A 27,519-nucleotide genomic window follows, 5' to 3' on the forward strand; every position below is an offset into this window, starting at 1 on the left:
TTTTTTTTTTTTTTGGAATGACTGGAATAAATGGTTCTAAAAGAAATATAAAAACATAGAACTCTTAAAATGAGACTGTCTAAATTGCTAAAATATGGAAAGGGGAGTTTTCTGGACTTATTTCCTACCACCAGTGCCACAGAGGGCCAAAGATGAAAAGAGAGTTTCTGCATAACTGAAAGAAAGATGCAAACCATTCTTTTAGAATTCTACATGAGTACTTTCTGGGTCTGACCATATTTAGATTCAGTTGTAAATATGCAAAGTGGGACTTAGCTGACTGAGGTATGGCTCACCTGTACTGACTATTTAGTCACAGCAAAGGTATTCCTGTGGCTTCCTGTTAAAGCATAACTGTTGAGTAGAGAATGTTTCAGAAGAGAAGGATGGAGCATTTTTGTTTCTCCTTTCAGTGCTTTCTCATTTTGATTTTCCCTGTATCACTTTGGACTTCTGTTCTTAAAATTCTGTCCTCAAATACCATTTCCCCCCACTTCTTAGCACAGTTGAGACAGCCATTTTCAAAAGGGTCTTTACTAAAAAATGTAATGGGGAAGCACAGGTTTCTAATCTTTTGAAACCTGCTAAAAACAGGAAAGAGGTTCACTGGACTCAAGAATCCTCCTCTTGTTCTAAATTCTGTTCTGGCTGTTTCTCGATGGGCTGGCACATCTCAGGCCCCCTGCAAAGTTTCCATTCCTTCTTGCTCCCTGTTTGCTCTCTCCCTGTTTGTTCTCCCTCTAGCTCTTGGGATAGGACTTAGGAATCTAAACAATCCTTCATCTCTTCTCTGGGGACAAATGACAAAATAAATTCCATTAAGCTTTTTTCCCCTTTTCCTTGTTTCAAACCTCCCAGATTGCTCCAGGCCTCTGTACACATTTGTTCCAGTCCCTGGTAGATTGGAAGGGCAGGCTCAGGTTGGCAGCCCGACTTATGTCAAGAACATTCCCTATATTTTCCTCTTCCTCCTCAAAGGATGATCCTTCTCTCTCACCCTCATAAATATACCTAATCTATATCAATCCCACAGTCTCTTATGACCATTCTTGCCTTTGCATATATACTAATGTATATCAATACCACAGTCTCATATGACCATTCTTGCCTTCACATGTGAGACTGTGGGATTGATATAGATGAGGTAAGAGGGTGAGAGAAGGATCCTCCTTCCTTTCCCCCACCCTTATGGATTGTTTCAAGCAGATGCTCACAAACATCTCCTTTGAGGAGGAGGAGAAAAACATGCTTTCGTGTTAGTTTTCTGCTATGGTTTTTTTTGCCCATGAATTTGAAGTTGTTTTGGTATCTTTGTCAGAGTCCATATCAATGCTTATTTATTTCTGAAATTAATTAGAAATTAGTTTTCACAAAATCCAGAGCTGTGCAACCCAAGCTTTTTAGGTGTTGTCCTTTTCTGTTAGAGTGACTTATCAGTCCATTGTGTTCTTTTCAGTTAAGAGTAATTTTGCTATTTTTACCTTGGGTTGTATCAGACAGTAAAAACAAACCAGACACATTTGCCAAAACCAGGAATACTATTGCCAGAATTTTACTTAGCAATCCTGACTTACCAAGTTTAACTTGAATTTTTAAAAAAATAAATTTTGTGGGGCTGACCCTGTGGCTCACTTGGGAGAGTGCAGCGCTGGGAGCACTGCGGCGCTCGCCGCAAGTTAGGATCCTATATAGGGATGGCCGGTGCGCTCACTGGCTGAGCGTGGTCACAAAAAATGACCAAAAAAAAAAATAAATAAATAAATAATAAAATAAATTTTGTGTTTTTTAAGAGAGGGTAATACTTGTGCATAAAAGTATCATGATGCTTTTAGTGCATAAGTGGATACAATTAATTTTAGAAGAAGTAATGGAAATACTGGATTTATTAACAAATTTTTTAATGAAATTTTGAGGAAATTTGTAAATATACCTGTTGTACTAGTCTGTTTTGTGTTGCTTATTACAAAAATACATGGAACTGGGTAATTATAAAGAAAATAAAATTTGTTGCTTACAGTTTCTGAGACTGAGAAGTCCAGAGTCCACCTGGTGGTGGCAGTAGTGTCCCAGGGGTCTCACATTGCATGATGGTGGAAGCAGAGAGAGCAGAGAGAGAGACAGACAGACTCTCCTCTTCTTTTAAAGCCCTCCGAACCATCCTCCTGACCACCATTTTTAATCCATTCATTACTGCAGGGTCCTACAATAAAATCACCTCTTCAAGGTTTCACTTTTCAGTTACCATAATAGGATTTCCCACCATCTTAACAGTCACAGTGAGGGCTAAGTTTCTAATACATAAAACTTGGGGAACACAATTCAAGCTTCAGTGAGTTTTGGGGGGACATAATTCAATCCACTACACCTGTGAAATGTGAAGGCACCAAGAATGCTTCCTTTACTCTGTAAAAAGATTACACATTAATCCCAAGTGTTTAATCTGAGGCTATAAAAATATGTTGGTCACAGAATTTAGAATTCTAACCAAGCTTCTTAGAGTGATGCCTGCTGATCTGCATTTTGAGTGTGTGTCTTTTCCCGCACAACTAAATAATCTGGTGACCAGGTATTGTCTTGCAATTGCTGTGGAGACAGTGCCTTCATGGCTCTTAAAATAGTCCTGACCTTGTTCATCACCATATCTGATTTCAATTTCTCTTTCTTTGCCAGGGCTTTTTATTCATTGCCACTTTCTAGGCTTGCTGTGTTGTTGAATTAAAACAGATAAACAGAAAAAAGGGAAACTCAAAAAACTACTTATATTGTATTTCCTAAATTTGATTCAACAAGTTCTTTGATCTGGTTCATCCTTTATAGTTGAGATTATTTGTGTGTTTGCTCGATTTTTTTCCCCATTTGTTTCTTTTTTGTACCATTGATAGAAATGGTCTAATATTCCTCCTTTTATTTTTTATTTTTATTTTTATTTTTATTTTTTTCCTTTTTGTCTTTTTTTACTGACCGGTAATGGGATCGCAACCCTCGGTGTTGCGCCCGCACCGCGCTCAGCCAGTGAGCGGGAACCGGTCTCCACATGGGATCCGAACCCTCGGCGGGAGCGCCGCCACACTCCCAAGCAGCGCACTCTCCAGTGCGCCACCGGGCCAGCCCCTAGTATTCCTCCTTTTAGACAGTCTTCTTTTTCCTTTTATATTTTGCTTAGGTCTTTGTTGTTACTATTCTTATCTAGGTATATTTAAACCGTTTTTTCTTTCATATATCAAATCTTTTTAGAGTCAAAACACAGAGTTTTGTTTCCTTTATTTGCTAATTTGGAATTCTGTCACATGGCCAACATACTTTGTTCTTTGTAAAGCCATGTTACCTCTTTGTTCTGGTTTTGGTAGGTCTAGATTAGAAGTTTGTAAACTTCTTGGTTTAAAAAAAAGAATATTTTTTAATATTTGAAAAAGAAATAAAAGAACTTGTCCCTCCATAAACATTTTTTTCATGTGTTATATATTCATCCTACTGTATATATTACATGCATCATAAACATGCATGTATTCATTTTTTCAGCTATATTTATTATGTGATTACCATGTGCCAGGCACTGCTCTGGACATTTAGAACAATATGTAGTAAACAAAATAGACAAAAATCCCTACTTTCATGGAGCTGACATTATAATAATAAAAAATAAACAATAGACATCATCAGTAAGTAAAGTATATAATATGTTAGAAGGGGATAGTGCCATGAAAAAGAAAAACTAGAGCAGGTAAGGCGGATGGAGAGTGCAAGTGCGGTTGCAATTTATTTATTTATTTATTTATTATTATTTTTTTTTAAAGATGACTGGTAAGGGGATCTCAACCCTGGGCTTGGTGTTGTCAGCACCACGCTCAGCCAGTGAGCAAACCGGCCATCCCTATATAGGATCCGAACCCGTGGCCTTGGTGTTATCAGCATCGCACTCTACCGAGTGAGCCACGGGCCAGCCTAGTGGGGTTGCAATTTAAACTAGAGAGGTTAGGACAGTGAATGCCAGGTGTCCTGGGCAGGAGTTGAGGGCAGCCCCCTCTGCTCGGAAGCAGGCAAGAAACAGAGCCAACACTTCCACGCAGGTGGCTCACCACAACCACCGCCACAGCCATGGCTGCTGCAAAAGTGGCTCAGTGCCACAGCAGTAACCACAGCAGCTGTGAAGGCGGCCCACCAGACACTTGACTGCAGTGATACAAGGAGAGTCACCAGCAGAGACTGGAAAAAGAAGGGGAAAGACGTCTCTCTCCTCAAAGCCCGCTCCAGAGTAATAGAAGAAGCAGCAACTGCTCTACCTTGTTGCTGTTTTATTTATGATTTTAGTAATTTTGATCTTCTCTCTTTTTTCGTTGGTCAGTCTAGATAAAGGTTTGCAAATTTTGTTGATCTTTTTAAAGAATCAACTTTTGGTTTTGTTGATTTTCTCTACTGTTTTTTAATTCCCTATTTCATTTATTTCTGTTGTAATCTTTGTTATTTCTACTTATGTTTGTTTTTGGTTTAGTTTGCTCTTTCTGTGTTTTCTTAAGGTAGAAGTTTACGTTACTGATTTGAGATTTTTCTTATTTTTAATATAGGCATTTACAAGTATAAATTTTACTCTAAGCACTGTATGAGCCCTGCATCCTATAAATTTTGATATGTTGTGCTTTGATTTTTATCTCAAGAAATATATATAATAAACTAGAAAGGTTAGGGTAGACCTCACTAAGGAAGAGACATTTCATCAAAGTCTTTCAAAGGAGGCTAGGGAGTTAGCCATGTGGATATCCAGGGGTGGAATGTTTTAGGTAGAGGGAATTGCTAGTGCAAAAACCCTGAAGCGGGAATGCCCCTGGTGTATTTGAGGAACAGCATGGAGGCTGGCATGGCTGGAGTAGGATAAAAAGCAAGTGCGAGGAGAGTAGGAAATGAGGTCAGAAAGAAAATGGAGTGCAGAGGAATGCAGATCTCATGGGCTCTTTTGTAAGCTGTGGTAAGGAGTTGGGCTTTTATTCTGAGTGAGATGGGAGCCGTTATAGGATTTCAAACGGGGAAGTCATGTGCTGCCTCTCATCTTGACAGAATCACTGTGGGTGCTGTGTTAAGAACAGACTGCTGGAAGGCCATGGTAGAAGAAAGGAGGCCAATTAGGAAGTGAGAGGTGTTGGGGATCACACCAGGGCAGTGGCATTGGAGGTGTCAAGAAATGAATGGATTCTGGATATATTCTAAAGGTAGAGCAGAGCCAGTAGGATTATGTGATATGGGGTTTGAGAAAGAGAGGAATCAAGAATGACTGCCAGTTTTTTGGTGAGAGCAGCTGTAAAAAATGGGGTTGGGGATAGAGAAGACTATAGGTAAAGAGGATTCTTTTTTCTTTGTGCTCTGTTTTGCCCATGTTAAATTTAGACTTCCTAGACTAAATAGTTGGATATATGAATCTGGTGTTCAATAAAGAGGACCAAGGACTGAGCCCTGAGGCCTCCAACGTTAAGGGATTGGGAAGAAGAGGAAGAGCCAGCAAAGTAGACTGAGTAAAAAGAAAATGAGTATTGTGGTGCTTAAAGGCCAAGTGAAGAAAACAGATTAAGGAAGTCTCATATTTTCTTCCCATTTTCCAGTGGACTGCAATGATATTCATATCCCACTTTGAAACCATTGCTAGTATGTTCTTTCCTCTATCATTTACTGTTTATTATCACCATACTTGTTAGCACTACAGGTTTTTTTTTTATGAAATGTATGATATAATACTAATGTACTAGAGACAAATTTTAAAATGTTAACATTTTGCCATATTTCCTTCAAACTTTTAAAAAAGAAATTAAAAATATGGAGCTGAAGTACCTGTTTCCTCTTAGATACAAATCTCCTTTCCTGTCCCCCTCTAAAGTTGGTGCATATCCTTACATTCCATGTTGTTGTTCTTGTTAATATATGTGTTCATAAAGTCATATATGATATAGTATTGTTTTATGTATTAAAAAATTACAGTAGCATCATACTAGAAATACCATTTCTTGCTTGTTCCAATTTGGTTATGAAATTTATTCATAAATTTATATGAATTTATATGTAGATCATTCAGTACTCTACAGTTTATGAATACATTGACCCTTAAACAACATGGGGATAAGGGGCATAGTTGAAAATTCACATATAAATTTTGATGCTGGGCCGGCCCGTGACTCACTTGGGAGAGTGCGGTGCTGATAACACCAAGGCCATGGGTTCTGATCCCTATATAGGGATGCCTGGTTAGCTCACTTGGGAGAGTGTGGTGCTGACAACACCAAGTCAAGGGTTAAGATCCCCTTACTGGTCATCTTTTTAAAAATAAATAAAAAAAAATAAATTTCGATGCTTACCCTCCAGGTCTTGGCCACACAGTACTGCTGGGGGTGGGGGCGCCATGCAGTTACTTAATTACTTAACTGCTAATAGCCTGTTAGGTAGGCTACTGTCTTAGTCTGTTTTCTGTTGTTTATAACAGAATACCTGATACTGGGTAATTTGTAAAGAAACAAAATTTATTTCTTACTGATTTGGAGGCTGGGAAGTCCAAGGTCAGGGGGCTTATCTGGTGAAGGTCTTCTCAGTGGGGACCCTGCAGAGTCCCGAGACAAAGGAGGGTATAACATGGCAATGGGGCAAGAGTGTATTAATATGCTCACTTGTTCTCCTTATAAAGCCACTTGTGCCACTCCCATCATAACCCATTCACTCATTAAACCATTAATCCATTAATCAGTGAGTGGACTAATCCATTCATAAGGGCATAGCCCTTATGATCCAGTCACCTCCCAAAGGCCCCACCTTTTAACACTGCCACATTGGGGATCAAACTTCCACATGAGCTTTGGAAGGGACATGCCCTAACCAAATTGTTTAGTAGCTGCTAGGGTCTGAATTTTTTTCATATGTTCATGACATACCTAACCAAAATTTTTTCAATATATTTGTTGAAAAAAATGTGTATATAAGTGGACCCCAGGGGCTGGCCCGTGGCTCACTTGGGGGAGTGTGGTGCTAATGACACCAAGGTCACGGGTTCAGATCTCTATATAGGGATGGCTAGTTTGCACACTTGGGAGAGCGTGGTGCTGACAACACCAAGTCAAGAGTTAGGATCCCCTTACCGGTCATCTTTATTAAAAAAAAAAAAATGAACCCATGCAGTTCAAATCCATGTTCACGGGTTTGCTATATACCCTTTTGCTTATCCATCTCCTTCCCGCCCACCTCCCGCTCCCCACCTTGATGCAAGTTTAGGTGGTTTCCCATTTCTCTTTTACAGCAGTGCTGCAGCGAACATCCTTGAACCTGCCATCTTGGGCATGCTGAGTTGTGGAGGTGTTTGTCTTTGATTTTGGGTTGCCGTAAACAGAATAGGAGAGGAGACATTTCTGTCTGGCTAGCCAATGCTTGATATGTTTAGATTTTTTTGCCAATCTTATGGGAGTTCAATGATTTCTTGTTTTAATTTGCATTTCCCTGATTACTTGTGAAGGGGAGCATTTTTTCCACATTGGCCATCTGAGTCTTCTCTTTTGTGAATTGCCTTTTTCCCACTTCAATAGGAATTCTTCATATATTCTGCTTGCTAATTTTTTTGGCTAGTTATAAATGTTGCAAATACCATCTCCTAGTCTGTTTGACTTTTATCTTTACTTATGGTTCTTTAGCCAAAAAATAATTTTAATGTAGGGGGAACATCAAGTGGGCACTAGGATCTTTTGGGGTGATAGAAATGTTTTTAAATTGAATTGTGGGGTGGTTGTACAACTTTGTAAATTTACTAAGATTCATTGCACTGTACCCTTAAGGTGAGTGAATTTCATGGTTTGTAAATTATACCTCAATAAAAGCTATTAAAAATTTAAATAATTTAAATGTGGTCTAATTTATCAGTGCTTTCCATTGTGGTTTGTGTACTTTATGTCTTATTTATAGAGCTTTCCCTAATCTATTGTCAAAAGGCATTTAAAAATTTTTTCTAATTACCTTAAAGTTTTATTTTGCACATTTAGGTGTCCTTAATATGTTGGGAATTTATTATGGAGTATTGTTGGAGGTAGTGATGTAATTTTATCCATATATAGATCCAGTTATTCTAGCTCTGTTTATGATATAGATCTTTTCCTAGTTGATTAAGTAGTGATTTAAATACCACCTCAATCACACACTCCACTCCCATGTCAGTGTGTGTTTTTTTTTTTTTTTTGGTCCTTTTTTGAGACAGGCCGCAACCGCGCTCAGCCAGTGAGCACTGTGAGCGCACCGGTCATCCCTATATAGGATCTGAACCCGCGGCGGTCCCAGCGCTGCACTCTCCCGAGTGCGCCACGGGCTTGGCCCAGTGTGTGTTTGTTTTTAAGATCTCTATTCTCCTTGTTAGTCTCCTTTTCTCTTTTTGCAAAATATCACAATCTGTTTTAATTGCTTAAAGAGCTTTGTGATTGGGGCCGGCCCGGTGGCGCACTGCGCTAGTGCGCTGCTTGGGAAGCGCGGCAGCGCTCCCGCCGAGGGTTCGGATCCCACATACAGACCGGTTCCCGCTCACTGGCTGAGCGAGGCGCGGGGGCAGCACCGAGGGTTGCGATCCCGTTGCCGGTCCCGGTCCGGTACGGGGGCGACACTGAGGGTTGCGATCCGTTGCCGGACACGGAAAAAAGACAAAAAAAAAAAAAGAGCTTTGTGATCTAGGGTTGTGCAGTTAGCTCAGTTGGTTACAGTACAGTGTTATAACACCAAGGTCAAGGGTTGGGGTCCCCATACTGGCCAGCCATCAAAAAAAAAAAAATCTCAATTATAAGAGCTTTCCAATCTGGGAGGACAAGTTATTTCTCACTACTTTTTGATATTGCTGTCTAGCTATACTTGGTCTTCACTCTTCCACATGAACAGGGTTCCCTTATCAAGTTCATCAGAAAATTCTCTTGAATCTCAATTATAAGAGCTTTCCAATCTGGGAGGACAAGTTATTTCTCACTACTTTTTGATATTGCTGTCTAGCTACATTTGGTCTTCACTCTTCCACATGAACAGGGTTCCCTTATCAAGTTCATCAGAAAATTCTCTTGAGATTTTAATTAAAATTGTATTGCGTTTCAATATTGAGTCCTCCCTCACATGAATATGAGACTGCTTCAAAAAGTTCATGGAAAAATAGAAGATAATGTGATTTTTTTCCATGAACTTTCTGAAGACTCCCCCCGCCCATATGTCTTCTTTTTGATTCCGCAGTAAAGTTTTGTTGTAGGTCTGGTGTAATTTTTAAAGATTTGTAGGTATTTTATAGTTTTGCAAATGGGATACACAAACAATTTTCGTTTTCTAATTTTTTTTGCTAGTATAGAGGAACGTTATTGATTTTTTTCTCTTGGTATTCAGTCTAACTTATGGTAACATTCACAAATCCTAGTGTACAGCTCAGTGGATATTTATAGTATCCACATGTTACCTCCACCTTTGTGCCTCATCTCAATCAGTATTTTCCCAGATTAACTGCTGTTGTGGTCTCCATCATCATTTTGAATTTCGTATCAATAGAATTTTACCACATAGACTCTTTGGTGTCTAGGTTCCTTCTTGTTACATCATGCTTATGAGATTCATCTGTGTTGTGTTTGGCCATAGTTAGTTCTTTCACATTTCTGTATATAATTCCTTTGTATGAATATACCACAGTTCATCCACTTAATTTTTTTACAGAATTATCTCTTTTATTTACAAACAGTAATAAAACCTGATAGTCATTTCACCTCACCAGCAGCTCTTGCTTTGAAGAAGGAAAACAAATTAATTATACAAATTTCGGCAACATCAGAAATGTCATTTTACTTGAACACTGACATTCATTTTGGAGTTCAGTTATATTTTCAAGGAGTTGGTTACTACAATCAGAAAGTCATCCCATTTTAAGTAATATCTTTGCAGTGTGCATTTATTTCTGTTCATTGCAATTCATGAGTGAGAAAAGTTCAACTTCAGAATCTCAAGAAGTTCTTTTTATAAATAGCCTCCCTCCTATTTTATGCAATAATTATCTTAATTATCTTAACATGTGGAATCAAAGTGTTTGAAAGCAAACAAAGGACAGACTGTACTGTATGTAGCTTGAGGTACGTAGACTCATAGGCAGACAGTGGAACCCCGTGACCTTTGGGGGAGCAGTCTGTTCGTAAGCTGACAAAATTTTAACCATTTTAATGTATACTTCCAGTGATCAAAAAAACTGATTTAAGCAAACTTCGTTATTTCCTCTCTGAACAGGGAATCATCAATCACCAGAAGAATATAAGAGAATTGCTGTCACTTTAGCCCCTCTTACTCCAACTTCCACATTTGTGAAGAACATCTGCTGCTCCCCCTCCTCAAGTATCACACCTCTTCTCTGTTCATGAGGCTGATTACAGTGTTGAAGAAAATGCAGCAATTCCTGAAAACCCCACAAGCTGAGCTTGTGGTCCTTTGTTTAGGGCATGGTCCTTTTGTGATAAGACAGAAAAGGACCGAAACCTCATCCTGTATTTAGGGCATAGGAGTTATTTACTGCGTCATATAATTTTAGTCACATTATTATTTTGCCAAAACACAAAACTAACTCTTGGCCAAAAAACCTAGGCAAACCAAAGCCTAGCTCGGTGCTGTCCTTTTCCTGCCTTCCCTAGGACCTGATTTAGACCCTAACAAACAACCCCATAAAAACAGACATGATAACCAAAATAGTGAGACTACTCTAATGCATAAGTATTCATTAATATTTTTGATTCATTTCTATTTTTCACGATTATGTTCATTAGATAGGAGCTTTGCTACTACATACTGAAATGTGTCAGGCTTTACCAGTAGTAGCTTTCTTATTTTTAAATGTTTAAAAGTAAAATAATTTTTAATCCAGTATGTATGCTTTTCTACAGAAAAGTGTGAGATTCTTCACCAAATACTCTACCAAGTCACCACAGAAATGGTGAAGACTCATTAGAAAAAGAGAGGACAAGTAGTACTCTGGTAGCAGACTTGAAACACTGACCACGATTTCCTAAGGATCCTCCTCAAAACCCTATGGATGTTCCTCCTGTAGTTGCTTCCTTTTAATATTCTTTATTGCCCCAAAGAGGAGAAATACCCAACATCTGACAATGGAAGAAAGGGGCAGAGAGGAGAAAGAATTGTAAATTTCCTTTCACCTCTGAATCTAGGCAAATACTACTTCACACTTCATGTCAAAGAATTAGGCTATAGGAATTAAATACAAATGGCATTTGCTTTTCACCTTTCAGTGTCTGTCAGTCATAGCAAAGGGACATCAGGATGACTGGGGAAAGTGGGTGCCTTTTTGTTCTTGGAAATGGTTTTAATAAATGCCACCTTTTTGCCAATCTTTGAAATTGGGATGGCATCTCACAAAGTCCTCCACACCTATGGTACCTGGGTGAGTCCTAGACACATCTAAGCAGTGAAATTAAAGTGGTTATTTTGTTACAGTCAAGAACCACCCTTCACTTCTTTCCTTAGTATCCAGGAAACCACCTCTTGCTAGCTCAGAGGTCTGTATCTACAGGGTTTCCACATTTCCAGAGAAATCTTAATGTTATTTGGAAAGCAGAACAAGACAGGTAACTTTGGAACACATTACTTGGGACTAATTATACACAGAAAGGTAAAACTTGGCCATGATTTCTGTGGTGACACACCCTTTAGATGACAGGCTTCAGGTAGAGACACAGTAGAATACTAGTCTCCATTTAAGTTTTCCTCTGTCCATAGATTTCAGCCCTTCTCACTATAGGCATGTTCTCCTGTTCCTAGACAGTTATGATTCCTTTCACTGGGGTTTACATTCACTCATATGAGAAGTTTCTGATACTGCTGGGGGACAAGGAGCATACAGAACAATCTTTTTCTGTTTTTTAGACACTGTATATCATAATGGTTTACACTGTGCAAGTTTTGATAGTTCTGGATGTGTTGAAAGGGATCTGTTAAGTTACTTCGGTCATATTGATAGTCTCTGTGCTCAGGGGAAAGGATGTCATACTGGGATTTCTCCAGTATGTTCTGATAACATACTTCTTAGTGCTCAGGTTTTTAGTCATGACAGGGAGAAGGTACTTCCTGCCTTGCTGGTTTGTATCGTGCTAGGTTAATGGTCTTGTTGTACAGGAAGATGTCCAGGATGTCCATCATGCCTAGGATGTTAGTGCTGGTGACTGGGTCACATAGCATGATCGGGAACACTGGTGACCGTGATCCTCTTGTGGCATGAGCAACTGAATAGCTCAGAGGGGTGATGAAGTTTAAGATGTTGAAGGCCATTTAGTTCATCTCAATGTAGTCTTTTTTTACATTATTAACTGAAGAGAAATGGGTGCCCTTTAAAGATTTTTTAAGATTAGAAAACAAAAAGAAGTCAGAAGGAGCCAAATCACGACTGTAAGGGGGATGCCTAATGATTTCCCTTCTAATCTGTCACAAAATTGCCCTTGATTGATGAGAGAAATGAGCAGGAGTATTGTTATGATTGAGAAGGACTCTGGTGTGTTCCTGGGAGTTTTTCTGCTAAAGCTTTGGCAACACTCTCATAATAAACAGATGTTATCGTTTTTTGATCCTCCAGAAAGTCAACAAGCAAAATGTCTTGAGCATCCAAAAAAACTGTTGCAATGACCTTTGCTCTAAGAGACTGGTCTGCTTTTGCTTTGACTGGACCACTTCCACCTCTTGGTAGTCGTGGCTTTGATTGTGCATTGTCTTTGGGATCTTACTAGTAAAGCCAAGCTTCATTTCCTGTCACAGTTCTTCAAAGAAATGCTTCAGGATCTTGATCCCACTTGTTTAAAATTTTAAAAGTAAATAAAAAGGCTGGCTGGTTAGCTTAGTTGGTTAGAGCATGGTGATGTAAAACCAAAGCAAAGGGTTTGGATCCCCATACTAGTCAGCTGCCAAAAATGAGTGAATGAATGAGTGAATGAAAATAAAATTTCCACTGAAAGCTCTACTCTTGTCTATAGCTGACCTGGAGCAACAGTTTTGTCACCCATCAAGTGGAAATTTTGCTTAACTGTAATTTTTCAGTCAGATCAGAATTCTGAGCCAGTTGAGATGTCAGTGGTGTTGGCTATTGTTTCTGCTGTTGTCAGTCCTCTTCAGTTGGGGCACAAGCAAGATTAATTTTTTCCTCGCAAATTGATGTGGATGGTCTGCTGCTGCCAGCTTCATTTTCAGCATCTACTCATCCCTTCTTAAAATGAGTTATCCATTTGTAAACTGCTTATTTCTTTGGGACACTGTCCCCATAAGCTTTTCATAAAGTATCTGTGATTTCACCATTCTTCTACCTGAGCTTCACCATATGATGAATTTGTTTGCTCTTTTTGTTTGATGTTTGTTCTTGCTTCAATTTTAGCAGAATTCATGTTGCTCTGATAGGGGTTCTTTTCAAACTGATGTCTTACTGTTAGTGCCCCAAACTAGATCCTGTTCAGAGATGTTGTAACAAGTTAGTATAAGTTTATTTTGGTGCAGAAAAATTTTGCAGTCCATGCATAGTTTTTTCATAATACCCATTTTTCATGAACTTTCTGTTAGTGCCCCAAACTAGATCCTGTTCAGAGATGTTGTAACAAGTTAGTATAAGTTTATTTTGGTGCAGAAAAATTTTGCAGTCCATGCATAGTTTTTTCATAATACCCATTTTTCATGAACTTTTTGAAGACCCCATGTATTAGATTTCTTTCTGTTCCTTGTAGTATATCCATGCCTTAGAAATTCCATAGGAAGGGAAGATTCTGTCTGTTCCTGTAGCTCATGTCTGAAACAGGTATAACTGCATAATGAGACGTTACTGCCTGGTGAGAGGAGTGGAAAACAGATCTTTTGAAGAAACAGCAAAATGAGAACTTGCAGTTGTGCTAAGGGATCAAAGAACATTTTTGAGGGAGCAAGGGAGAGCTTCTTTTTGAGCTGTGTTAATAACAAAGTAAAGTGATTCTTATAGAAGAAAAGATTACAACTTCTAACATATTTGGATTGATGGATTTGTGAAGTCTTTAAGATATATAGATTATTTTATTTTTTAAAATTTTTTGGTGGCTAGCTGGTACAGGGATCTGAACCTTCGACCTTAGTGTTATAACACTGTGCTCTAACCAACTGAGCTAATTGGCCAGCCCTTAGATTATTTTATCTAACCTTTTTTCTCCTAAATAAGCTCCTGTAATATTTGTGGGGGACAATGCCTAGTTGTTCCTTTTTTAAAAATAGAAGTATTTTGTGTTGACCTTAATCTAAAAACCGTTCTCTTACTATTGTCATAACCAAAGATTTTGTGGTACATTATGTACTTGAGCAATATGAATTTCAGATAGCAGATGCATAGGAAAACACCACTGTGTTATAAACCAAATAGTGGACCTCAGTTTATTGCCACATCGGCAATAAAATACCATTTATAGTTTCCTCCAGGGAAACTTGTACCCAGTCTTTTGGAGTTGTTTACAAAACCAAACACCAAAATATCTACGCTTTTTGTTGTTGTTGTTAGTTTAATCCATGGCAGTGAAACCAGAGTCTCTCATGATTTCAGTATCTGACATTATTTTTTGATACTTTGTAGTTTTTAGAAAATTCCCAAGTTTTTCTTCATGCAAGTAGTTTCTTAATTTGTTTGTCTAGAGAAGACTGTGGAAGCTGTTGATGTCTTGAGTGGCATAAACTTTTTAGAATCAGGTCAGTGCAGAGAACAGTCTGCAAAATCTGTGGGTTATTTACGTACTGGATTATAGGATTATTAACTCCGATGTATTTGGATGCATTTGTAAAAAATAATCACCTGATCAGAAAGGTTTTGAAATAGCGAGAGTATAAGTTTTTTTAAGGTCTGCTTCTTGTCAAATCACAGTAGAATCAGTTCTAAGCAAATTGTTTGGATATTTTATTGGTTCAGTTCCTATGCATAACAACAAATTTTCAGTTTGTCAGATTTTTTTTTTTTTTTGTATCTTGGAAACGGGCCTTATGGGCCATGCATAATTTGAATTCTCTGCCTTCAGACATATTAGAAATTATAAAGCTAAGATCTGTGGTTTCGATACAACTATTTCTGTACAGTTAGTTAGGGATGGTTTTGAAAACCCTAGTGTGACTGGCTTAAAGCATAAAGGAAATTTGTTTTTGTTATGTAACAAGACATCCAGCACTTCAGTGACAGCATTGGGGGCCCCATTTTTTCCCATCTTTCTGTTCTGCATGCTCAACATGTTGGCTTTGTCTTTAGGCTAATATCTTTTGGGGTGACAAGGTGATTACAGTAGTAACACATCTAGACAGAGCAATATCCAGAGAAGGAGGAGGGATACCTCTCTCATTTCTCTTTAAAAGCAAGATCTTTTCCCAGAGAACCCCTGGCTAACTTCCCCTCATATCTTATTGGGCAGAAGAGGGTCACATGCCCTTTCCTAAATCAGCCAGTCATAAGAATAGGGTTACTGTTTAAGATTCTTCCTGAGCTAGAATGAGGTTTCACGTTCCTTTGAGGTTTGGCTACCTGAACAAGACTGGGACTGTTATCAAGGCAGTAGCAGAGAAAGACATTATACAGGCAGCTAGCAGCAGCATCTATAGCCCTCTCAATCAGTGGTTTTCACAGTAGCCTATGTGGACACCAGATTTCAAGAGCAACCTCTATGGTTTATAAAAAGAGTCAGAGCTGTTGTTAACTTCCAGTACTTCCAAGGCTGGGCACTACATGAGCCAAGCCCAAGCCGCTTTACCTTCATCTGCAAATCCCATAGGGTTAGCAGTGGGCATGCCTTCATTTTATAGGCGAGGAAACTTGGAGAAGTTAAGTGACTTACTTAAAACTCACACCTTGTAAGTAGGGCTTTGCAGAGGTTAAGGGGGTTCTGCAGACTTGCACTTTTTCAGGTTCTAGGTTTATTAATAAAGTAATACCAAAACAGAGTTATAGAAATGTGGTATATTTTATCTGTTTACTTGTAAGAAAATATTTCAAACCCAAAAACAGTATGATCACTTTATGTAGACGTCGTGTGGAAACAAAATATCAAAATCTAGATGTGACTGGAGATTGGATTTCTGCCCCTCAGTCCTGTGGAAGCTGCAGAAGTTGCTAAAGATCTCTCAAGTCCTTGATCTTTCAAATCTTCCCAACTCTTCTGGGGTACCTGGCACTGTTGACCTCTCTCTTTTCCCAGCCACCCAGTGTCCTAGGTTAGAAAGTTTAGCACCCTCCTGGTATTCATCATCAGAGGCAATTCCAGGGGGAAGTAGAACCAGAGATAGGCCTCTTTGTCCCTGACTGTGGCCAGAGCAGGAGCCGACTGACCATATTGACTAGAGTCCACTGCCATGATGGGTACCTCCAGAGACCCTGACTGGCTCTCCCCTGGAGAAAAGGCCCTCCATAATTGCTTCTCCACTTTCCACCCTAAGTGTTGACTCTCAGATATTTCTTTTATTTTCATGATATTGTGCTTCTACTCACTGTGCTCTGCTTAGAATTATTTAATTCATTCCAACAAGTCTTTTATTGAGCACCTAATGTGTGCCAGAAACTGTCTTAGGCCCTGGATGGAGTTAAGAAAGAATGGTTTCGTTGTGATGATAGACAAGTAGATGACAGTACAGTTCTATATTGCTGCCACAGACTTGGCACAGGGTACCTTAGGAACCGTGGAAGTGTGCACAAAACTCACGTTTGAAGAGAATTGAGTTGGGGGAAACTCCCTGGGGCAGGGAATTGACTTGTCCTGAAGGAGGAATAGAAAGTGGATAACTAGGCAAAAAAGTGTGTGTGCATTAGAATAGTGCAGTTTGTGTTGGGGAGTGGAAGTAGAGAATAGTTATTTTGGTGATAGCTGTGAAAAAGGACATAGTTGCCTGGGAAGCTTTGGGTTAAGAAGATTTTGCAGTTTTGCAGTGGTGTTCGTGTTCCTTTGATTGTGAGGTCCAGAAATACACACACACCACACAATGGTTTATATCTTTGGTCTTAATCTTTGAGATATAGTCTTGCCTACTACAGTTTTTTTTTTTTTTTTTTTTTTTTTTTTTTTGTCTTTTGCCTATTTTCCGTGTCCGGCAACGGATCGCAACCCTCAGCGTTGCCCCCGTACCGGACCGGGGACCGGCAACGGGATTGCAAGCCTCGGCGTTGCTCCCACGCCTCGCTCAGCCAGTGAGCGGGAGCCGGTCTGCACGTGGGATCCGAACCCTCGGACGGGAGCGCCGCCGCGCTTCCCAAGCGGCGCACTATCCAGTGCGCCACCGGGCCGGCCCCTTGCCTACTACAGTTTTAACTTAAAAAATGTATTCAGTATTAAGGAACTTGTCAACTACTTTAACTTTCTTGGGGGAAAATTGACATGATAAGGAAGGTGTTTGAGTACAAAGAGCTTTTCCTTATCCCAAGGGTTGTTATAAAGTCAGACAAAAAGGGAAGCTTTGTGGTGTTAGACATGGTCATACATTGACAGCCATAGATTTAAAGTAGAAAAAAATCTGAAACCTGAATTCCTTTGGGAAAAGCCAAACCTTTTTTAATGATTCTATAACTCATGGCTTTTTCTGCCTGGTCCTTGGCACTTTCACCTGAGAAGTTGGGAATCTACTGTGACCTGATTTCTTAAGCAAAAACCCTTCCTTTGAATCACAGAGAGACCCCTACTAGGACTGGATATCATGAGAAGTCCAAACAGAACAAATGCCTGTTGCCTTGTTTTTTCCTGATCTTTGGATTTGAAGTAAACTGGGATAGTTGCCTTCCTGGTGTCTGCAACACATTGTAGCTCTAAAATGAAACCCTTTAGAGAACTTAGAAGGGATCTAAGAACTAGAAAAGGAAGAAAATGTGGGCTTCTATGTACAAACAGATGGAGGAGACCAAAGTTGCATCATTCAACAAAAATTTACCAACTGCCTCATGTGTCAGGCAGTGCTGTATGTGCTGGGGATACACGTATCAGGGAACAAAACAGAGTCCCTGCTCTCATTCATGGTTATAAATTGACAGGGAAATTGTGACTTGCTAGATGTTTTGATTCCCTCTTCCTCTCTTCTTTTCTGTAGGACAGAATAATAAGCTGAACAGACTCTGACCATTGGCTTTCAGCTCTCCAGGACCTTCTATCTAGCTCTCCTTTTGTGGCCCATGTGCTGCATCCTCTGCCCTCAGTGTGCAGCTGGCCCCCAACGCAATGTGTGTTTGTCGAACCATGGAAGTGGGGCAGTATGGCAAGAACGCAAGTCAGGCTGGAGACCGAGGAGTCCTCCTGGAGCCCTTCATCCACCAGGTGGGCGGTCACAGCAGCATGATGCGCTACGACGACCACACTGTGTGCAAGCCCCTCATCTCCCGGGAACAGCGCTTCTACGAGTCCCTCCCTCCCGAAATGAAGGAGTTCACCCCTGAGTACAAAGGTCAGTCGCTGGCCAGTTTAGTGAGAAAGGCAGACTTGGGCTTATAGACCTGTGGCTCAGTTTCCTTGTTTTATTTGCTATCTGATGTAATTATAGGTCATTGTTGTCTCAGAGCAGCCAAGTTAATTTGTTGGGAAAAATTAGAGGCTAAAAGTATCGGCAAGGTCTTTAGATCTTAAATATTGAATTTGTTGATGGGTAAACCTGAGAAAAACTTACAGCCTTAAGTCCCATTGGTGGAGAAGAACATGCTGTTGTCAGGATTTCCCCAGTTTGCTCTGATGGTTTAGGAGAGAAGGGGGAAACACTTCTCTGGCTCCATAGGAGGATGAATTGATACTTGCCAAGATAAGGCGGTTGGACGGCTGGCAAGAGGTTCTGTGGAGCCTTTGTCTGTATGTGCTGAGTGAATGAATTGATGGCAAGAAATTCAAAGAATTTCTGGGGTCTGGAAGTCCTAACATTTGAAGGAAAAATAATTTGCTTTTTAAAATATAAGTTAGCTTTATAGAAAATAACCCCATGAATGTGATACTACACAGAGTACCTATCAACAAATTTAATAGTTAAGATCTAGGGCCGGCCCGGTGGCGCACTGCTACAGTGTGCCGCTTGGGAGTGCGGCGGTGCTCCCGCCAAGGGTTCGGATCCCACATACAGACCAGTTCCCGCTCACTGGCTGAGCGAGGTGTGGGCGCAACACCGAGGGTTGCGATCCCGTTGCCGGTCCCGGTCCGGTATTGGCGCGACACCGAGGGTTGCGATCCGTTGCCGGACACTAAAAAAGACAAAAAAAAAAAAAAGGAATAGTTAAGATCTAAAAATAACTTTATTTTTAAATTCAATACTTTATTTTAAAATCTGATCTTTGTCACTGTGTTAATACATTTTTATGATTCTCCATTGTATGTGTTATATTTCTTGTGTTCTGCTTTTTAACTTTTCTAAAGCTGTGTGATTTCAGTCATGTTGACACCGTTCTTTACATAGGGGAGTTTTGATTTAGAAAAACCAATCCATATCAGAATTGACTTTTGCTTCCTTAGCTCTTTTTTTTTTTTGTGGTAAAATACGTAACATAAAATTTATCATTTTTAAGTGTGTAAGTTAGTGATATTAAATACATTCACATGTGGTAAAATATACGTAACATAAAATTTATCATTTTTAAGTGTGTAAGTTAGTGATATTAAATACATTCACAGTGTTGCATGGCTATCACCACTGTTTCTAGAACACAGAAAATCTGTACCCATTAAACTATAACTCCCCATTTTCCCTTCACCTGAGCCCCTCATAACCTCTAATCTACTTTCTGTCTCTACAGACTTGCCTATTATAGCTATTTCATATAAGTGGAATCAAACAGTTTTTGTCCTTCTGTGTCTGCCTTATTTCACTTGGCTTGTTTTATAGGTTCATCCGTGTTATAGCATGTGTCAGAACTTCATTCTTTTTTATGGCTGAATAACATTCCATTGTAAGTATATATACCACATTTTGTTTATTCATCTGTTGATGGACACTGAGTTGTTTCCACATTTTTGCTGTTTTGGATAATGCTGCTGTGAACATTTGCTTACAAGTATCTGTTTGAGTCCTTGTTTTCAGTTCTTTTGGATATATGCCTAGGAGTGGAATTGCTGGATCATAGGGTAATTCTGTGTTTACGTTTTTGAGGAACTTCCAAACTTTTTTCCACAGTGGCTGCTCTGTTTTACATTTTCACCAGCATTGTACGAAGGTTTCTGTTTCTCCACATCCTAGCCAACACTTGTTATGTTCTTTTCTTTTTATATCCATCCTAGTGGGTGTGTGTGATGTCTGATTGTGGTTTCGATTTGCATTTCCCTAATGACTAATGATGTTAAGCACCTTTTTGTGTGCTTATTGGCCATTTGTATATCTTCTTGGAGAAATATCTATTCAAGTCTTTTGATCATATTTGAATTTGGATTGTTTCTTAACCGCTAATTGGCAAAAGGAGGTGAACTAGTTTTTAGAACACCCCAGGGTTTTTTTTGTTTTGTTTTGTTTTTAACCATAGGGCCTTTACTTTTACTTTATTCTTGGAATGTTCTTTTCAATGCTCTTTGTCCACAGCTGCTCCTTATCCTTCAATCCTTCACGTCTGCCCAGACGTTTCTTCCCTGATCATCCTATATTAAGTGTTCTGCTCTGGAAACTTTATTATTTTCAGTTATAGAAACTTACTTAGTTTCTTTAAAGCACTCACCATAGTCTATGATAGTTTCGCTTATATGTTTATTTACTGTTTGCTTCTTTTTTTTAATGCAATTTTATTTATTATTTTTGGCAGCTGGCCAGTACAGGGATCCCAACCCTTGACCTTCACATTAGATCATAACACCGTGTTCTAACCAACTGATCTAACCAGCCAGCCCTTAATGCAATATTTATTTATTTGAAAAAATTTTAATTTATTATTAGCATATTCATTCTTACAAACCATGATATTTCTTTATTTTATTTATTTATTTTTTTTTGTGACCGGTAAGGGGATCGTAACCCTTGGCTTGGTGTCGCCCGCACCGTGCCCAGCCAGTGAGGGCACCGGCCATCCGTATATAGGATCCGAACCCGCGGCGGGAACACCGCTGCGCTCCCAGCGCCGCACTCTCCCGAGTGAGCCACGGGGTCGGCCCCCCAAATCATGATATTTCTTTATGTCCTTTGCCCACCCTATCACTTTGCAAACCCCCCCCCCCCCAATCTCTAGTATCCTTAGGTTTGTTCTCTCCTTCTGAAAGTTCAATGTATTGCTGTGGTCTTTTCTTTTTTTTTTCTTTCCTTCATTCCTTCCTTCCCTCCTTTCCTCCCTCCCTTCCTTCCTAGCAGCCAGTTATGAGTGAGAACATGCAATATTTCTGTTTCTTTGTCTGGCTTATTTCACTTAACATAATTTTCTCCAGACTCATCCATGTTGCTGCAAATGTCAGAATTTTGTTCCTTTTTGTGGTTGAATAGTATTCCATTGTGTATATATAGCACAATTTCTTTATCTAGTCATGTGTCGATGGACACTTAGGTTGGTTCCATATTTTGGCTATTGTAAATAGAGCTGCATGAACATGGGAACGCAGGTATCCCTTTGACATGATGATTTCCATTCCTTTGGATATAATCCCAGTAGTGGGATTGCTGGATCACATGGTAGCTCTATCTGTAGTTGTTTGAGAAACCTCCATACTGTTTTCCATAATGGCTGTGCTAATTTACAGTCCCACCAATAGTGTAGAAGAGTTCCCCTTTCCCTGCATCCTCGCCAGCATTTGTTATTCTTGGTCTTCTTAATAGTGGCCAGTCTAACTGGGGTGAGATGATATTCAACGTGGTTTTGATTTGCATTTCTCTGATGACTAGTGATGCTGAGCATTTTTTCATGTACCTGTTGTCCATTCCTATGTCTTCCTTTGAAAAATGTCTATTCTACTTTGTTTCTTACATTAGCAGCCACTGTGAAAAACAGTAACGCATTTCCTCAAAAAGGTAAACAGAATTACCATATGGTCTAGCAATTCCACTCCTAGGTATATACCCAAAAGAATTGAAAACCGGGGGCCGGCCCCGTGGCTCACTCGGGAGAGTGCGGTGCTGACAACACCAAGGCCGCGGGTTCGGATCCTATATAGGGATGGCCAGTTTGCTCACTGGGTGAGTGTGGTGCTGACAACACCAAGTCAAGGGTTAAGATCCCCTTACCGGTCATCTTTTAAAAAAAAAGAATTGAAAACCGGAGTTCAAACAAATACTTGTAAAAACATGTTCACAGCAGCATTATTCACAATAGCCAAAAGGTGGACAATAGATGAATAAACAAAATGTGGTGTATATTGGCAGTAGAATGTTATTCAGCCACAAAAAGAAGGAAGTTCTGATATATGTTATGACCTGGATGAACCTTGAAAACGTTATGCTAAGTGAAGTAAGCCAGACACAAAAGGACAAAAATTGTATGATTCTACATATATAAAATATCTACAATAGGCAAAACTATAGAGACAGGAAGTAGATTCAGTTACTGGAGGCTAGGGGGAGGGGATAATGGGGAGTTACTGCTTAATGGATGCAGGATTTTTGTTTGAGGTCATGAAAAAATTCTGAAAATAGGTAATCATAATGATTATACAATATTGTGAATGTGCTTAATGCCTACTGAATTGTACATTTAAAAATGGTTAAAATGGGGAATACTTATTCTATTTTATGGAACAATGTGTTGCCCGTTAGAATTGCAATAAAGCCAATTGAGGTCTTTAACTAAATTTGTTATAATTTTGTTCTTTGACATATGTAAGTAAATTGAAACCCAATTCAATGTAAACAGTAAAAGGAAACTTACACGTTTAACCAATCAGAAACTACCAATTAGCCTGTAACTAGGGACTTTCCACTTTGGCCAATCAAATATATTTTCTTTGTCTTGGTTCTGAAAACATCTTATAAATTTCCTCTTTCCTTCACCTCTCACCCCCAGTGGAGCACTGAACCACTTGCAGGCTGGTGATGCCCAATTCGTGAATTGCTGAATGCTCAAATAAACTCGTTAAAAATTTAATATGCCTGAGTTTATCATTTAACAGAATTATGATGGTAGAAGAAAAATAGAAAAGAACAGATATAAAAGAAAAGAAAAGGAGAGATAAACACCAGGGTCCAGGGTTCAGATCCCCATACCAGCCAGCTGCCAAAACAAAACAAAACAAAACACACACACACACAAACACACAAACAAATAAAACAGTTAAAATGGCAAATTTATGTGTTACATACATACATACATATATATATGTACACACACACACACACACACACACACATGAGGGTACTTCAAAAAGTTCATGGAAAGATTTGTAATACCTTTTAATTGTATTTTTCAAGAACTTTTAGAAGTACGCTTGAATTGTATAAAACACCACAATTTAGGGCTGGCCCATGGCTCACTTGGGAGAGTGTGGTGCTGATAACACCAAGGCCGTGGGTTTGGATCCCTGTGTAGGGATGGCCGGTTGGCTCACTTGGGAGAGCATGGTGCTGACAACACCAAGTCAAAAGGTTAAGATCCCCTTACCAGTCATCTTTAAAAAAAAAAAACAAAAAAACTCCACCACAATTTAAAAAGTAATTAAAAAGTGTAACTTAAAATAATAACAAAACCTCCACCCAAATGTAACCTGTATCTACTTAAATCAGTCTCACAAATGCCAGGAAAATTAGGGTTTTTTTCAGATGAATTAAAAGACTATTGATTCGGATCCCTGTACCAGCTAGCCACAAAACAAACAAACAAATACTGATTTTCATATTTCTACCTCCATTCTAATTAGGTGTGTGTGACAAGGTAAAAAAATGTCAGAACCAAAAGAGTTTTTTTTCAAATAGTAGATTGGATGACTCATTTTATTACCAAATCTCACTTATTCTTGGTAAAGGCATCTTTCTGCTCTTCCTGTAGGCATTTCTCCCCTGATCAGGTTTGATGCTCTTTGTCTGCCAGTGGTATGTTGGGGTGTCGAGTGCTATGTGCTTGCAGAACGTATTAAAGGTTTCCAGTATAGCATTAGATGGCCCTGCAAGACAAAAAGAAAAGAGCTCATTTTAAAAAGAGAGAATGATACATTTAACTATATAAAATTAAAAACTTATGTTTATCAAAATATACCTTTTAAAAAAATGAAGGGTAAAGATATTTACAACATAGATAATTGACAAAGGATTAGTTTACAAGAAAAAAATATATAAACTTGGGGCCGGCCCGGTGGCGCACTGCTATAGTGCGCCGCTTGGGAAGTGCGGTGGCGCTCCCGCCGAGGGTTCGGATCCCACATACAGACCGGCCACTCACTGGCTGAGCAAGGGGCAGGAGCAACGCTGAGGGTTGCGATCCCGTGGCCGGTCCCGGTCCGGTGCAGGCGCGACACTGAGGGTTGCAATCCGTTGCCGGTCACGAAAAAAGACAAAAAGGAAAAAACAAAAAAACAAACAAACAAAAAAATATATATATAAACTTGTGCAGTCAATATGAAAAAGACAAATAATTTAATAGAAAAATGGGCAAGAATAAAGAAAATCGGTGAACACCAATGGCTGATTCTTTGAGAAGAGCAATAGCATTGATAAATCTCTAGCCACACTGATCAGGAAAAAAAGACGACACAGATTTCCAGTATTAGGAATGACAGAGGTATTGTCATTACAGATTCTACTGATATTTAAAAGATAAAAGAATATTATGAAGAATTTTATACTAGTAATTATTCTGCAACTTAGATGAAAATTCTTGAAAGACAAACTGCCAAAGGTCACTCCAGAAGTTGATGATCTGAATAGCCCTACCTTTTAAACAAATTGAAATTGGAGTTTAAAACATCCCGACAAAGATGACTCCAGGCCCAGATGCCTTCACTGGTGAATTCTACTAAATATTTAAGAAAGAAATACTACCAATATTACATAAGCTCTTACAAAATATTGAAGAGGGAATACTTCCCAACTCATTCTGTAAGCTCATTACAAGAAAATAAAATATCCTTTATGAACCTACAGTAACAAATTTGAACAAGATTTTAGCAGATTGAATTTAACAAGTTGTTAAAAGGATCATATACATCATGACCAAGTGGGGTTTATCTGAGTTAATGCAGGTTTGATTTAACCTAAAAAATCAATCAATGTAATTTGCAATATTAACAAACTCTAAAAAAAAACCCAACAAAAATAACCGCCCTATGATTATCTCAATACATGCATAAAAAAGCATTTGACAATATTCAACATTTATTTTTTTTAATTTTTAATTTTATTTATTTTTATTTTATTTTATTTTATTTTTTTGTCCTTTTTGAGCCCGGCCGCACCGCGCTCAGCCAGTGAGCGCTGTGAGCGCACCAGTCATCCCTATATAGGATCTGAACCTGCGGTGTGAGCGCTACTGCGCTCCCAGCGCTGCACCCTCCCGAGTGCGCCACAGGCTCGGCCCAACATTTATTTTTGATAAAACAACAGCAGCAAAAACTCTTAGCAAACTAGGAATAGAAGGCAATTTTCTCAGCTTGATAGAGGGCATCTATGAAAAATCTACAGCTAGCATCATACCTACTGATGAAACGATTGCTTCCCTTTAAGTCCAAGGAATGAGACAAGGTTGTCCATGCTCTCCACTTCTTTTTTTTTTTTTTTTTAAAGATGACCGGTAAGGGGATCCCAACCCTTGATTTGGTGTTGTCAGCACCATGCTCTCCCAAGTGAGCTAACTGGCCATCCCTATATGGGACCCGAACCCGTGGCCTTGGTATTATCAGCACCACACTCTCTCAAGTGAGCCACAGGCCGGCCCATGCTCTCCACTTCTAGTCAACATTTTCCTGGAGGTTTTGGCCAGTGCAATAGGTAAGAAAATGAAATAAAAAACATTGGTAATGAAGAAGTAAAAGTGTATTTTCACACAATGTAGAATTCTGTCTTCAGCCAAACTATCAGTCAATCAAAGCCCTCAGAAAATTGACCTCCTAAACACCCTTTCTTAGGAAGAATCTTGAAGATTTACTCCAGCCAAACAAAGAGTAAATCAACATAGGAGAAAAGTAGATGTTCATGGAAAGAATGGCTTTTACTCTGGGTCAGCTGCAGCAGGGCAGGGCCCAGCATGGGAGCTGTGCGGCAGGCCTGGAAGACACTGTAGATCAGAGCATGAGGGGGAGCCCAGGAGGCAAGGTTATAGACCAGAGAACATTTAAACTTGAACAAAATCAAGGCTCCGGTAAGCACAAAGAGGAATATGCAAAGGAGGTAACCCACAGGAGAGGCAGCCTTCTGTGTAAGAAAGCCAGGATACATATGCGAAGCCCTGTAAAGTGTGGCATGAGTTTAAGCAATGTAAGGGGGCTGTAAGAGGGAAGAAGGAATCCATTTCACCTTGATGTTGGAAGGATTCTTCTTCTAAAAGGCCTCAGGGATTGGGGCAGTCACTTGGTGAAGGAAATGGGCCCAGGAGAAGAATATTCTTGGTCTGTCATATTGACATATTCATAAATGCTTCTCACTAATTTTCAGATTATAGGGCCAATTGTGCACACCAAGAGTATAAAAGTAGAAATGTAGTTGACAGAAGGGGGTTATGGAAGCACTGCTGGACCTTTTCTTTTTTTAAGACCTTCTTTTTGAGTTAGGTTTCTGGGTATTGTTTGTATTTTAACTCCTTTGATAATGACCCAGAAGAAATTCTGAGCAACATGTTTGATAGAAATAGACACAACAAATTGTTTTCCATGGGTACAGCATGGAAAACAAAAACGTGTTTCACCTTAGAGATGTCAGGGGTGGAAGTTCTGTGTGGTGAGATTAGGAGAGTGTGATACTCAGGTTGGGCAGAACATATATTTTTGGGACTATCTTGGAGAGAGAAATATTGATGTCTGTCTAGCTAATACTGTCAAGCCATAGGAAACCGAATGCAAAGGAGGACACAGGAAATAGCAGCATCATAAAGCAGTTAAATAAGTAGAAGGTTATATTATGTCAGGTGTGGATATCACCTAGAGAACACAGTTCTTTTGAGTGGTACAGCAATCAATAATTAAAACTAAGAGGGCTAGAGAGTGGGAAATAAATATAGATTTACCCAAGATCAAAGGTAAGCAGCAGACTTAGAGTGCTGGCTGTTGTTCCTACATCAATTTATAGTTGGTTCAGGGCAGGTGATGTCTGTGCTGTGGGAAAGTGTGTGCCAATGGTCTGTGCTGCATGGACTCTGCCTGTGTTGACATTTGTTGACTGGCTTCCTTCTTCTCAACAGGTGTGGTATCTGTCTGTTTTGAGGGGGACAGCGATGGTTACATCAACTTGGTGGCCTACCCTTATGTGGAAAGTGAGACCGTGGAACAGGATGACACACCAGAACGGGAGCAACCTCGGCGCAAACACTCCCGCCGGAGTCTGCACCGGTCAGGCAGTGGCAGTGACCACAAGGAGGAGAAAGCCAGCCTCTCTCATGAGACTTCTGAGAGGTAAGAAGGTGGCCAGCAAAGCTACAGGTGCATGTCTCAACCCACGGGCACAGTCACTCAGGACATCTCTAGAATTCTTTTT

General features: G+C 39.5%; 1 protein-coding gene across 2 annotated transcripts in view; it reads left to right on the forward strand.

The window, feature by feature from the left end:
- IP6K1 (inositol hexakisphosphate kinase 1) overlaps window positions 1–27,519 on the forward strand; it is a 56,858-nt gene that overhangs the window by 17,277 nt on the left and 12,062 nt on the right. The window contains exons 2-3 of one of the 2 annotated variants that reach the window (XM_008571552.1): window positions 18,061–18,411; window positions 27,227–27,437. In XM_008571552.1, coding sequence (XP_008569774.1) covers window positions 18,189–18,411; window positions 27,227–27,437 — 434 coding nt within the window. In that variant the 5' untranslated portion in view covers window positions 18,061–18,188. The remainder of the gene's footprint in view (window positions 1–18,060; window positions 18,412–27,226; window positions 27,438–27,519) is intronic. The other variant, XM_008571553.1, reaches the window with a different exon arrangement.

This window comes from Galeopterus variegatus, unplaced genomic scaffold (assembly GCF_000696425.1).
Source record: "Galeopterus variegatus unplaced genomic scaffold, G_variegatus-3.0.2 Scaffold701, whole genome shotgun sequence".
Classification (NCBI taxonomy): Eukaryota; Metazoa; Chordata; class Mammalia; order Dermoptera; family Cynocephalidae; genus Galeopterus; species Galeopterus variegatus.